The sequence below is a fragment of the Dipteris shenzhenensis genome, chromosome 17 (genome assembly GCF_047967505.1).
Source record: "Dipteris shenzhenensis isolate YYH24624 ecotype China chromosome 17, Dip_SZ_1.0, whole genome shotgun sequence".
Classification (NCBI taxonomy): domain Eukaryota; kingdom Viridiplantae; phylum Streptophyta; class Polypodiopsida; order Gleicheniales; family Dipteridaceae; genus Dipteris; species Dipteris shenzhenensis.
This window is the reverse complement of record NC_141612.1, coordinates 49088403-49102163: the sequence shown is the minus strand read 5'-3', so window position 1 is coordinate 49102163 and position 13761 is coordinate 49088403. Positions and strand designations below refer to the sequence as shown.

General features: G+C 43.9%; 1 protein-coding gene across 10 annotated transcripts in view; it reads left to right on the top strand.

Moving 5' to 3' along the window:
* Positions 1-13761, top strand: part of LOC147892227 (uncharacterized) — a 49678-nt gene that overhangs the window by 15385 nt on the left and 20532 nt on the right. For 9 of the 10 annotated variants that reach the window (XR_015542467.1, XM_087388390.1, XM_087388386.1 and 6 more), the window contains 2 exons: positions 7536-7621; positions 8318-8359. Coding sequence is in view for 9 of the 10 variants with exons in the window: in XM_087388390.1 (XP_087244516.1) it covers positions 7536-7621; positions 8318-8359 (128 nt within the window). In the remaining variant the exon portion in view is untranslated. The remainder of the gene's footprint in view (positions 1-7535; positions 7622-8317; positions 8360-13761) is intronic. The other variant, XM_087388391.1, reaches the window with a different exon arrangement.

Here is a 13761-nt window from a genome sequence, read left to right as displayed (position 1 = left end):
TTGAAGAGTGAGCGGACAAGGGGATCACACCTGTACCTTGCCTATTCTACTTGTGACTCTCATATAGCCCAAATGACTTCCTTTGTAGTCCGTAGTGCCCGGTATTTTGAGACGTAGGGAGCATGTGGGACCAAATCAAATGCCTTATAGAAATCCACAAAGTAGCCATAGACCTTCTGCCTCTAGCTCTTGATCTCCTCAATCATGGCTGTTATCGAGGGCTTTGAGCTTGCCTACGAAATCGTTATCTTCCTCCTCCTTCAGAAACTATTTCCTGAAGACCTCTTCGAATTATATCCATGTTACAGGCTTGGGTCGGAGTTCCTTCCACCACAATAAAGCCTTCACTGACATATACCCTGCTGCAAGCTACATCTTCTTGTCATCTGGGTAAGGGTGAAACTGGAAGTGTACTTGCCACTTGTGCAACCAAGTGTCAACCTCCTCCTTGCTACGAGACTTCTGATCTCCGGGAAAAGGATCTGGAGTGATATTTGGACCTAACATTGAAGCCAAAGCATCCACATGTGTGAGCACCTGAATAGTGCTAGTCAAAAGTGAGAGCGAAGACTGAATCCCTTGGAGTTGCTGTGTCAACCCCGTTTGATTCGTATTAACTCGCTCAAACTTTTCATTGAGAGCAGCGGTGAATTCATTGAAGGCTGTCTTCGCAATCAAATCATCGTAGAGGCCTTGGTTATCATCCGCATGGTAGTTCATATCCTGGTCTCCCATCGAAAGCCCGGGGTCTACGGAATCAGCCATGATTGAAATTTGATCTGAAAAAGAAGATAGGCTAGAGAAGAGAAACAATCAGGTGGCCTGGGAGCTAGGAGGTAGAGATGAAGTGAAAGTTGGTCAGGGAGGAGATGACGGAAGAAGGAAAGGCTGGCCGATGAAGAAGGTAGGCTGGTCCAAGCTGACGATCAGCTCGGATTCTTGGACCCGGTCTTGGCTGGCCGTACGAAAAGCACCCGGCCTAGATCGCGATCTGGCCCTATCCTGCTATGCACCTTCCTGCGCTCCTCTTCTACCTGCCATCATGTCCCCTGAGTAGCTAGCTGCACGCGGGATCCCCCTTGGTTCGCCTCAGCTCTATGCTCTCTCACGACTCCCTTTTCACTCCTCTACCTGGACCTCACTACCTCCTCCTAACTACACCTCTCTCTCTATCTCTCAGCCCATCACATCTTGCAACGAAATCACCCTTCTTACTCTCTCTCTCCTTCCAATCTAGTACCACTTCTCTTAAACGATGAACCAGCAATCACTTGCAAGGCATGAACATAAATTTTGAAATTGAGGCATACCTGGAGAAAAATTCATCCAAAATTCTCGCAACAGAGATTCCTACCTCAGGAGTTGGCTCTGATACCAACTGACACGACCCCATCACTCTTGAAAGCTCTGATCTGCAAGCAAACACAAGATTTCACCAAACGTGAGGAAACTGAGTAGGCTGCTCACCACCCAATTACGACATCTACGGATACGATCCCGAATCAGGAGATGTCCCCTCCGAGCCATGAGTTGAGCTACTGGCACGAACTCCTAACCAGATCCTAACCAGCCTGGTGTCTCGTACCACCAAGTGGCGCTGTGAAGCGTGGGATCTGCTTGCTGGGCCTTGGGCTACGCTATGATGCAGGTGTGCGTCTCCGCGACTCAATCTAAGATCAGACCTCGCACTTGGGAACGAGACTTGCTCCCATCGGCTCTCTGAGAACTGAACCCCTGGGCCCCTTATATAGACTCGGGCCCAATGTGCCAAAAATAGCGAAGACCTCTAACTGGTTCGTACCCTTGCCACTCAAACCGAGAATCAAGCCTGCCTAGCCCTAAGCCTCCCCAGGCTACCTGAGCTAGTCTTGTGTACCTAGTACACGTCACATACCAATCCGTGCACATGACACCTAGTGTCTCATGTTTCTCGTTTAAAGAAAATTTTGCACCTAGGTGACTAACTAATCGAGGGTGTTGTCTTGTTTTTAGGAGTCAGAGGATAATGCAAGGTGCAAACCAACAAGAATCCTGGACCGAGGAACAATGCAAGTATGCAATTGGAAGATACCCACGGTGTTGGTTGCATGGCATGGTCTACCTCTATCTGAGGCTACATGGGAATCCGTGTACCAGATGCAGAGAGCATTCCTAGATTTCATCACTAAGGATGTTGATGCTTGACGAGGGAAAGAATGTTATACTCTAGTTGAGGTAACATGACATTGGAAGGGTCAATCGATATTCTCCTTTAGCTGACCATCTTGTGTTATATATTTATTGTGCTTCATCTATATTGGTCAAACGAGTCAATGCCAAGGTCATTGATGAGGGTGGTTTGGCATGGACTAGATGGTTCCAAGGCTAGGAGCCCAAATGCACCTACTTAAGAAAATGGTCTAGGGGCAATTGGTTTAAAAGGAATCCCAAGAGAGGGGTTAAATGGTGCATTTAGAGAAGGTTCAAAATTGTGACATGTGGCAGGAACCATCTAGGGATCTGAGGGCTTTGGAAAAGCTGCATAAGAAAAAATGGACAGAGTATCTTGAGAAGCAGCTGGACCAGGGATTTGGCTAGGTGGATTATCTTTGTGCCATCACGCGTGATTTGATGAGTTCAATAATTTGTATGTTTCAGTAGATCAGGTCAAGACTTTAGGTCATCTATAACCTGCCATGGGTTCTAATTCACTCATTCCAAATTTTGGTGAGTCTAAGAAGTTGGATGGAACAAACTATCCAATATGGAAAGTGAAGATTCATAGCCATTTAGTGAAATGGAAATCTGGTGTGTGATGGATGTCACGAAGCTCAAACTATCGATGTGCTGGACTCCATGGGGAAGATCACAATTCTCGTAGATCCAAATGAATTGAAGGAGTGGAACTTAAAGAATGCAGTCGCTCTTTCCATGATTATCAGGAGGACTGTGGATTGGGCGAATACCTCAAACCTAGTTGGCAAATACAGAATGAGAGAAATGGAAGATATTACAGGAACTCCACGAGACCAAGGACATAGGGAGGATCATCACACTTCAAATCAATTGTTCAACCTGAAGATAGATAAAGGGGAGTTATCCCATGACTTATTAGTAAAGGTGAAGATTTTCAGGGATCATCTCAGAGCAGTTGGACACAAGGTGGACAACAACCAGTTAGCCATGCTCCTGGTCAATAGTCTTTGAGTGACTGCTAAGGGTTGGTCACAATTCTCACCACTGGAGAACAGATGGGGAGGATAATCACATTCAAGGAGCTGGGTCCATTGTTGCTTCAAAAGGAATGAAGCTATATGACACAAAGGAGGAGGAGGATGGCTACGAGAAGGCTATCATTGCAAAGACTAAGAATGGCAAATGTGTTGACATGGCCTTCTAGGCTAGTTAGGACACTTAGTCCTAGGACACTAGTCTATTGGGACACTAGTACACTCGTGACATTTTAGTCCTAAGTTTACTTGGGCCTCATATTGGTCATCTCGTGTACATCATCCAATTGTAAGTACACTTCAATTGCTTCAGCTTGTTGTCTTCTCCTTCCATTCCATCTTCCTCCATTGCTCCCCGCATCCAACAATGGTATCTGTGCAGTTTCTCTTGCTCCTACCTACCTCCCCATGTGCTCATTGCTCAACCCACCTTCCTGCTATAGGTGAAGACGGAGAGCCGGCCCAATGCGCAATCAAGTAAGGGTGGGAGTGTCTTTTGGTTGTATGTTCAACTATTTGTCCGGGGTTTGGAAGCTAGCAATATAGTCTTTTTATAGCCTCCATCGACATACTTCTTGCCTGAAAACCAACTCGCTTGGACAGCTTTCTCGCTGCCCGTTTTGTGTCGAATCAGCTTCCACATCGCACGCGATCTGCTTCGTATAGCTCCTGGACCATTTTGCTTCCCTACAACCTCCGTACAGGTCTTGCATTTTGGTGAGTACACTTGCAACACTGTTTAGGATCTATTTGAGCTGCTGAAAACGACTCGCTCAGACAGCTTTCTTTGGTGCCTGTTTTGCCTTGAATCAGCTCCCACAACACACGCGACCTGCTCCGTACAGCTCTTGCACTGTACTGCTACCCTCCAACCTCTGTATAGGTCCCGCGACTTGGTGAGCACACTTGCGACATTGTTCAGGCTCTATTTGAGCTGCTTGCTGCTTGCAGACCCGTGAGCAAAGGCGCTTATAGATCTATCTACTACAAGCCAAGGGTCCTAGGCACGACTGTTTTCTGAGCTCTTTTGAGCTCTAAGACCTGCATTGGAAGGTGTTTCCACCTGCAGCAAGCTTCAAAATAGGTGCGACAAACACACGCTGCATTTCACAGTTTTCGCCTGAACAGAAGCTGTCCGTACAGTCGTACAGATCCATACAACTGTACGGATTTCAGACATTGTCCGAACGACGCCATTTCGCTGCGTTTTCTGATAGTCCTTGCTCTAGTCTATGCTGTCCATACACTTCTTCGACATCTATGTGGCCTTTCTTGCAGTAACTGGTTTCTACAGGCTGAAAGAAGTGCCTTTCTGCTGTTCCAAGCATTTGGTTAGGATTTGCTCAGATTTGCAGTGACATTTCAGGGACAGTTGTCTAGTACAGACAAATATGAGGCTTTTGGTTGACATTGGTTCAATTTGCACCACATTGTGCTCAATTGGAGATTTGCAGTAAAATTTGGGGCTTTCCCTCTTTCGAAATTGGGGCTTTTGCCAAATTTGTATTATTTTTCTTTTAAGGTGTCGGGCACAACACCGTCTCACAATTTCTCACAATTAGCTTGCAGGAAATTGGGCTTTTGCTTTTGTTAACTTACATTAGCTCTTGTGCATTGGGGATTTTGGTTTCACATACTTGGAGCACATTTGTGCATACATTTAAGCGGATCAGTGCAAGCTTTTGCAGAATTGCAAGCAGATTTTGCAAGAGAGTTTGTGCATTTTGGCTCAGTGTTTGAGCAAGCCCATTTGGTCTTCACATTTGCAGAGCTTTTGCTGTCGTTAGCCGTTTGCAGATTTTGTGTTGGCTTTTGACAGCCTGCGCATTGCAGTGATAGCTTTCAGGGCTTGGGCACTTTCTTTTTTGGGGATTTTCATTTGCAATGGCCAACGATGACTTGTTTGGAATGATTTTCGCTGAAGAGAAGTTTGATGGTACCATGTGTCGTACTTGGTGCACCACCTATTGGTATCCAGGAATTTCTGGGGTACTGTATCTGGATTAGAGACTAGACCTGTCTCTCCGGCACATGCACCCGCTGCCACCGCACACATGCAGGTGGTGCTACCACTGCTACTGCCACTTCTGATTCATCTACCACTACTGCTACAGTGCCTCCCACACCGGAATAGATACCTTGGGGTCAGAGAGATGCACCCTACACGGAAGCACATAGCAGAAGAGGAGTTTCCATCAGAGGGTGCATCAAATAGCTATCTATATATCTATTCTGTCTTGGCTGTACATCTGAGTTTCTCTCTTTACGTTTAAGTAAGCACATGCATTTGAGTTGTGTTCCTTAAATATCTGCTGATCTTGGGCTGCGTGGGAGTTGGCCTTTAGCAAGCAACTTCCCTTTACTTTTTCTACACGTCTAAGATCTGTATTTTTCCCTCCCCTACTGTGCTCTGTTCGTCTCACACTTGGACTTGGTGGAGCAAGCAGACTTGACCCAAGATCACCTATGCACAGTCAAGACTGTGAGTGGACCTAGCTAGGATACAAGCTGGAGTCCTAATATCTCTAGCGCATCTCTAATACCTTCCTTTCTCTCTTTTTAGCTCACTTTGTGGGTCTCACTCAAGGTCGTTCACATGGATGATTACTCGATGACCTTGTCTCGATACCCATGCTATAGGCTCAAGATCACATGTGATGAAAAAATATGTGATGCGTTTGCTGCTTGTGCTTCTGGTTTATCGCATAAGCATGCGTCTGAGGCATGTGACCTGTTAGGCGGCATCATTGGTCCAATTGGTGAATGACCAACACATGTCCTAAAAACCTTGCTTAAGAGAATGGTATCTCTCATGTATCGAGGGCATCTCATGAATACATGCTTGGCTCTTGCATATCACATTAAGTGCAAAGCCTCAGCTCACAATGGCGATGTGTGGCATCAATTCAACCTCAATATGGAATCTATGGGATAAGGTTCAAAGTTGACCCATGGCAATCAGTACCCCATGCAACCCGTAAATATTTGAGTGGTTTGATGAAACCGTGGTCATATGTAGAAAGTACTCTTATAGAATGCCATCTTGGTGGCATGTGGCTATGTCAGGGATACCAAGTCATTGGATGTAGACATGTGACAAAATCATCCCAAATGACTTCATGGACCTCCTACCGCATCAAATGTGCATTCAGAGTTTTCAAGACTGGAAAGTGGAGCCATAAACCACTCGACCACCTCTCCTAGAAAGCTCTTTTCCGATTCTTATTGGTAGGGGGGGGGGATCTATGGATCTCCTGCCACATCAATTGTAGGGTGGGTGCATCTAGAGAGTATTAGATATGCCTCAAGAATGGAACAATCTAGTAGCCCATGAATTCCAACAGTTCTTTCAAAATTCGATGCAAAATCAACATCTCCTATCTAGGATCTCACTCGTTGAAAGAACTACACTGACACACTATATGGCATATGTTTATACTATGGCCTACATCAATGATTGGGCACTGTTGGTGGCAGTGTGCATATTATAGTTGTTAGTCCCTGCTAGGCATCATGGAGCTTATGTTTTTTAACCTTGTGAGTGACTGTGTGAAGTTATTTGTTTTGTTTTTAGAGGATGAGTTTGAGTATGTTTTTGGATATCTATAAAAATCTACACAAGGAATCCTGGACAATCTGCAAATTCATATTATATGTCAGCCAGTTTGATTTTCTTGTTCAAACATATATCTATTCTTTCTTTAAAGGGGGCATATATATCTATTCTTATGCAACTTGAATTGCACAAAGGCCTGTTAGAATTGCTGGGTGAGCTTAGCACCTCGGTGGACGATTACTTAATGTGGCACACCATGACGTATTATGGATAATTTTGTGCCCCTCTGGTGTAGTAATTTATCACTTCAAAAATGTTATTGCTTTCCTTAGTTGTGGAATGCAATCTATGATGCGAATCATGTGATGAAAGAGTTTGCATGTCCACTTGCCTTCTAGGATGGGCAAATGCTCAGTCTATTGTATTGTCATAGCAAACACTTTTGTCATGTGCTTGATGATATCTTTGTACAACATCTTAGAAGTAATACTCTGCTTAAATTCTGTTATACCTTCCTGGAACAGTAATGTAATTAGACATTGTACAAGTTCACATCTCCTATCACACCAACAATGTGTAGTGGAATCAACCAATTCCTGATTCTCTGCTAGAGGCATCTGCCATATTTGGTCTGATTTCTGACAGTATGTTTAATCAGCTATAATCATGTAGTGTGTATGTCTTTTGTTGTGGAATTTATTTTATTGACAATAGGATCACAATGCACTATGAATATTGAATGTGTAATCAGAGGATGCTTATAATGACAGGTCAATATTGGATCTGGTGTAAGCATCCTGCTGGTAGATTCACCTGAACAGTTTCAACGCGTAGGTGGTACTAGTCTAGGTGGAAGGTACTGTCATTACATCAACTTTTAATATGTGTGGCAAGTCTTTTCAACTTAAAGATGTTGATTTCCTGTTCTGTTTCAGTTTTCCAACACCAAGAAGGTGATTTCACCTTCCTTTGATTTAATATATAGTTATGAACCCCCTTTTTTGGAGTGGTTTTGAGATGAGGTGGAAGATAATATGCATTGAAGAAGTGATTTGATTGATATTCTCAGTGTGAAGGACTGTGATGTTAGAGATATGGATCAAGCAGGGTGGTGTAGAATCAAGCCAAAATATAGAATACTGTAGAAGAGACGAGGTGTTGTAGCTTGAAAATGATATGCTTTAGGCCAAAGGACAGTTGTATTCTACAAATGTATATTAAACAGGGCAAAATTAGTTTTGTATTGCTATTGGTGATGTACAAATCTTCTGAAGCTCTTTGAAGCCATCTATCTGCTGTGTAAAAGCTGCCTTTAACTGAAAATTTTATTTTGTAGTGTCATTACGTAGAATGTTCTTTACCCTGGTAGCAAACCAATTCACATTCATGGATGTCATCACCATTGCGTCTACATTCCTATTAATAGTTTGCTAGATTCACAAGAAACTTTAATCTGACGATTTCTTTATTATATTTTATATTAATACCAAATGAAGAAAGATTAAATGAGTTTTACCTTGGCCGCAAGACTTATTTGACTTTGTTGTTGCAGCACCTTCTTTGGACTGACATCTGTACTGACGGGATGCAGTAGGTTAGTATCAAGAAATGGTACTTGAACTTATTAATCGAAAGTGGAATTCAGTTTGTGAAACTATGTAGTGCTTGCTACTGCACTACGTTGTTGTAAGCTTAACTAATCTTTTCAAATTGCACAATGTATTATTAGTATTTGTTCTTGAAATTTTGGGGTGCTGTTTTAAAAAAAAAGCATGCTCGTATGCATGAGCAAATAGTGATTGGATTTGTAAAAAGGAGGCCGTAAAGGCACTCTATTTGTATTAGAACAAAGTTTCCCTGCAGCCTGCATTTATAGCTAGCGCATTGGAAGGCCTATTGCATCGCAGTGGATGAAGTTGACACTATGTAGGTTAGTCCTCTGTCATTTAACATAATCTATGCATGATGATCTTGAGTAGTAATTTGCTATCTAAGCATGAACCCCAAATTTTGAGTTTAGCATTGAACTTATGAACCCTATTGAGATTGCTACAGTGAATCCCTACAAAACACATCACATAGGATTGTGTTCATTGTGCTACTTCGACAATGGAATACCTGGATTTTCCTGTATGCTTTTTCTAAATCAAGACACATTGACAAAGTTAAATCAAATATCTTCATAAAAGGTAACTTGGAAAGATGGCCACCTCAAATTTCGTCCATTTTTTTTGTACATGATTTATTGCTTACACCAGATTTTCCTTCGTGATGCATTGAAGGACAAAGGTAAAGCTAAGAACCATAGCAAAGAAGCTGCTATGATAGGAGGTTGGAGGGGATGGAGGCAGACTCAGATGGGACAACCCATCTTCCTCCCCCCTACCCCCAAGAGATTATCATGTATTGGCTCTAAGAGAAAGATTTGGTTTTGCGCCTTTTCCAAGTGGTGATGGGATAGCTCCCATAGGTTTACTGCCTCCCCATGACTATCAATTTTCATGGGATAAAGGGCTCGGAGATGGCTTCCTCTCGCCCCCGCTTTCTAACAAAATGCGTTGCTAAATGGATCCCACAATGATGCCAGGTTTTTCAACGCTGATGCCAGGCTCCTCGTGAAACCAGCCTCAACAACGCAAAGGGTGGTAGGATCCACTTAATTACAGCATACACAGTAAAATGACAAGTAATTATGCACCACATAACAAATTACAGGGGAGCTAGAGCGCTCCTACTCAGAAACAAGGACACCGATTGGCCCCAAACGTTGGCACCCCTTGCGGTATTTATTTAACATTCGAAGCCAAGCGGCTGATTACAAAGGTCTCTAGGAAGCTGCACCATAGGCAAACCAATGCCCGCAGACTCCCCGTCCTGGCTGAAATCGCATTCTGCAACAGGCTCTTGGATTAGGTGCAATTTCCTCTGGCAGGCCCTGGATGCACTGGTACTGGACCTGGCTGAAGACGATTTTCCTTGGCGGGCTCTGGAAGGTCTTGGTTAAAGGCGATTTTGCTCTAGCAACACCTGGCAGGCTCTGGCAGCTCACAACTGATGATCTTGCTCCTTCTGGAACTGATTTGGCCTTCTGAGTCCAAAAGAAGAGCTCTCCCCCTCTTTTGCTAAAAATAGCAATTTTTAATTGCACCACTCTTTTGGCCCCCCTGTTGCACACTTTGGCCCTAGGAATTAATTGTCTAGTAACTGGGCGCACATTCACTATTTCCAAGGGTCACTACTAGGGAATTTTAGTTCCACAAGTCCCGCCCCATGGCTGGACCCTTGTGCCCTAGAGGCTCAATGTAGTCACGCGCAAATTACGGGAGTCGCAAATCAAAAGTCCCATAATTTCACGTCCTCGTGACATTTCGGAGAGACAACTGCCGGTAGAAATGGTTCAACAATCGCCAAGTCGATGGGTGCTCAGGTCAGACCTCCCTCTAGGTACTCTTCCTCTTACGCTTTTGCGCTCCAAATGAATAGAGCAGGCTTCTTGAGTGTCCCTTTCCCAAGAACTCGCAACACAAGTCTCGGCCCCAACTTGGGAAAGAAAGAGATGGGGAAGAAAGAGGCAGCCCAAGACGAATCTTCACGCTCGTCTCAAGGAAGCCTTAGACAAAAAGCTGAGATAGAGGATTTCATTGAGAAAGAAGAGGGAAACACACAAGCCGAGATAGAGGATTTCATTGAGAAAGAAGTCGTGGAGGGTCTCTCGGTGGCGCACAAAAAGATACATGCGGATTTTTTGGCTTGAATGATCCAAACTGTTGGAGACTTCTGATTGTCCAGGTGTTTTTATAACCGCTTTATTGACGAAGAATTGCATGCAGACTTTGTTGCATGGTTGAGAATGCATGTTGTTGGCTTTCTACCCGGGTCTCACCCCTTGCTGCATTTCTCGAGGGGTGGGTTAGAGCAAATTGGGTTAAAAAGGGCTTGGTTGTCACGAATGTCCGATCTTTGAGAAAGGGTTACTTCATGTTCCTAATTTGAGAGGTTAGACATGGCCACTAAGATTCTTCAGCAAGGCTTGTTGGACAATCCCTAATCAGCCCCTGTACTCAGGGAATGGACTGAAGACTTTGCTTCAGATAAGCCAAGATCCACCCGAGCGCCTCTTTGGGTGGAGCTTCCAGATTTTCATTTATCCTTGTGTAATCAAACAGCTGCCTTGTGCAAAGGGTTGGGGGTAGAAAGGAGAATTTCATCAATCCTAGGGGGAACTTGCAACCGTGTGTGAAACTTGATATTGCTGAGGAGCTTCCCAACTCTATAGTGATCCTTAATAGGAATGGATCAGTGTTCAAGTAGCAATGCTTGGTTTATAAAAACTTACTTGATTCTTGCTGGCCTTCTAGTCACATAGGAATTAATTGTCTAGTAACTGGGCGCACATTCACTATTTCCAAGGGTCCACTAGGGAATTTTAGTTCCACAAGTCCCGCCCCATGGCTGGACCCTTGTGCCCTAGAGGCTCAATGTAGTCACGCGCAAATTACGGGAGTCGCAAATCAAAAGTCCCATAATTTCACGTCCTCGTGACATTTCGGAGAGACAACTGCCGGTAGAAATGGTTCAACAATCGCCAAGTTGATGGGTGCTCATGTCAGACCTCCCTCTAGGTACTCTTCCTCTTACGCTTTTGCGCTCCAAATGAATAGAGCAGGCTTCTTGAGTGTCCCTTTCCCAAGGACTCGCAACACAAGTCTCGGCCCCAACTTGGGAAAGAAAGAGATGGGGAAGAAAGAGGCAGCCCAAGACGAATCTTCACGCTCGTCTCAAGGAAGCCTTAGACAAAAAGCTGAGATAGAGGATTTCATTGAGAAAGAAGAGGGAAACACACAAGCCGAGATAGAGGATTTCATTGAGAAAGAAGTCGTAGAGGGTCTCTTGGTGGCGCACAAAAAGATACATGCGGATTTTTTGGCTTGAATGATCCAAACTGTTGGAGACTTTTGATTGTCCAGGTGTTTTTATAACCGCTTTATTGACGAAGAATTGCATGCAGACTTTGTTGCATGGTTGAGAATGCATGTTGTTGGCTTTCTACCCGGGTCTCACCCCTTGCTGCATTTCTCGAGGGGTGGGTTAGAGCAAATTGGGTTAAAAAGGGCTTGGTTGTCACGAATGTCCGATCTTTGAGAAAGGGTTACTTCATGTTCCTAATTTGAGAGGTTAGACATGGCCACTAAGATTCTTCAGCAAGGCTTGTTGGACAATCCCTAATCAGCCCCTGTACTCAGGGAATGGACTGAAGACTTTGCTTCAGGTAAGCCAAGATCCACCCGAGCGCCTCTTTGGGTGGAGCTTCCAGATTTTCGTTTATCCTTGTGTAATCAAACAGCTGCCTTGTGCAAAGGGTTGGGGGTAGAAAGGAGAATTTCATCAATCCTAGGGGGAACTTGCAACCGTGTGTGAAACTTGATATTGCTGAGGAGCTTCCCAACTCTATAGTGATCCTCAATAGGAATGGATCAGTGTTCAAGTAGCAATGCTTGGTTTATAAAAACTTACTTGATTCTTGCTTCCTATATGGGCCTTCTAGTCACATAGTGGAAAACTGCCCGTAAAAAAAGGGCAAGTCAAAGCCCACTGTTGAAGCCACTAAAGCCACTCCTGTTGCAAGGGAGAAGTGGATCCCTGAAGCTCCCAAGGAGCAACTTAAGAATGATCCTTTCCAAAACAAGGGGAAAGAGAAGGAGGTGCTACCCATTGTGACAAAAAACGCTTTTGAGGTGCTTGTTGATCAAGAAACTAGTGAGTGGGTTTAGGGTCATTAGGATTCTCATGACGACCATTGAGATAAATATGGCTGATCTAAGGACTTTGAGGATGAGATCAAGAGGAACTGCCACAGGTAGGCGCTGATGAGCAAGATTTCAAGCTGCAAGTGTAGATGTGGATTGCTGTTCAATGCTTTTTGAAAGGGATCTCCTTCTCAGTGGTGTCAATTTATGCTCCAACAGAAACTTAGGGCAGGACTGAAACATGGGAGTCACTCAAATCAGAAAGCAAGAATAGATCAAAATTTCAGAGACTAAGGTTTACTATAGAGATTGATGGGTAGGTAGGAGAGACAGACCTACCAAAGACACCTTTAAACTCATCAGGAAAAGAGTTAATAAAGAGATCCCTTTTTTAAAGAATAGTGCCTTAACTCATGCTGCTAACTCTCTAGAAAGTCTACTGTCAATTCAGCAATACTTCCAAGGACTCCTTTCCTTTCAGAGATAATTTCGTTCAGAATTTTGATAAGTTCTTCCTGGAGTCTCATTAACTCTGAAAGAGCTTAAAGGGGCTGTAGACATAATGGCTCATGGTAAGACCCCTGGGGAGGATGGGTTGCCTATTGAGTTCTACAAAGTTTTTTGGGCTTTGGTTGGTCCCCATCTCCTCAATGTTTGGGAAGAGACCATCAAGGCCCAACAGTTGCCTTTTCACATAAATGGTGGAATAATCAAACTTATTTCCAAAGAAGGAAAGAAGGATGAACTAAGGAAGTGGAGTTCAATATTTTCTTAAACACAAGCACTGTCTAACTCAAGAGTTTGCAGATGACACATATTTGACTCCCTGAAACTCAGACTGGGATGTTAGTGAGGTACCTGATTGCTTAGTCATTTTGTTGAACAGCTTCAGGTTTAGTGACAAGTCACTCCAAGTCAAGATATGCCACTCTGAGTGGAGGGGATCAAGCTATACTAGAGCAACTAGGATGCAAGAAGATAGGGGAAGGTTTTTCAGACTCTAGGCATTCCTATGGGTTTTGACATATATATGAAGGATGGTGGGAGTGTTTTCTTGAAAAGTTCAAAAAGAAGCTGAAAAGTTCAGCTGTATAAATGGAGAGCCAACCTGACTGAAAGGAGACTTGTACTCAATCATTGCCTAGATGCAGTAGCTATTTTTTATCTCTTTTGCTGGACCCCCTCTAGAGAAGGCATTGACAAACTCATCAGACTATGCAGATCCTTTATGTGGGGAGGGGACAGGAGG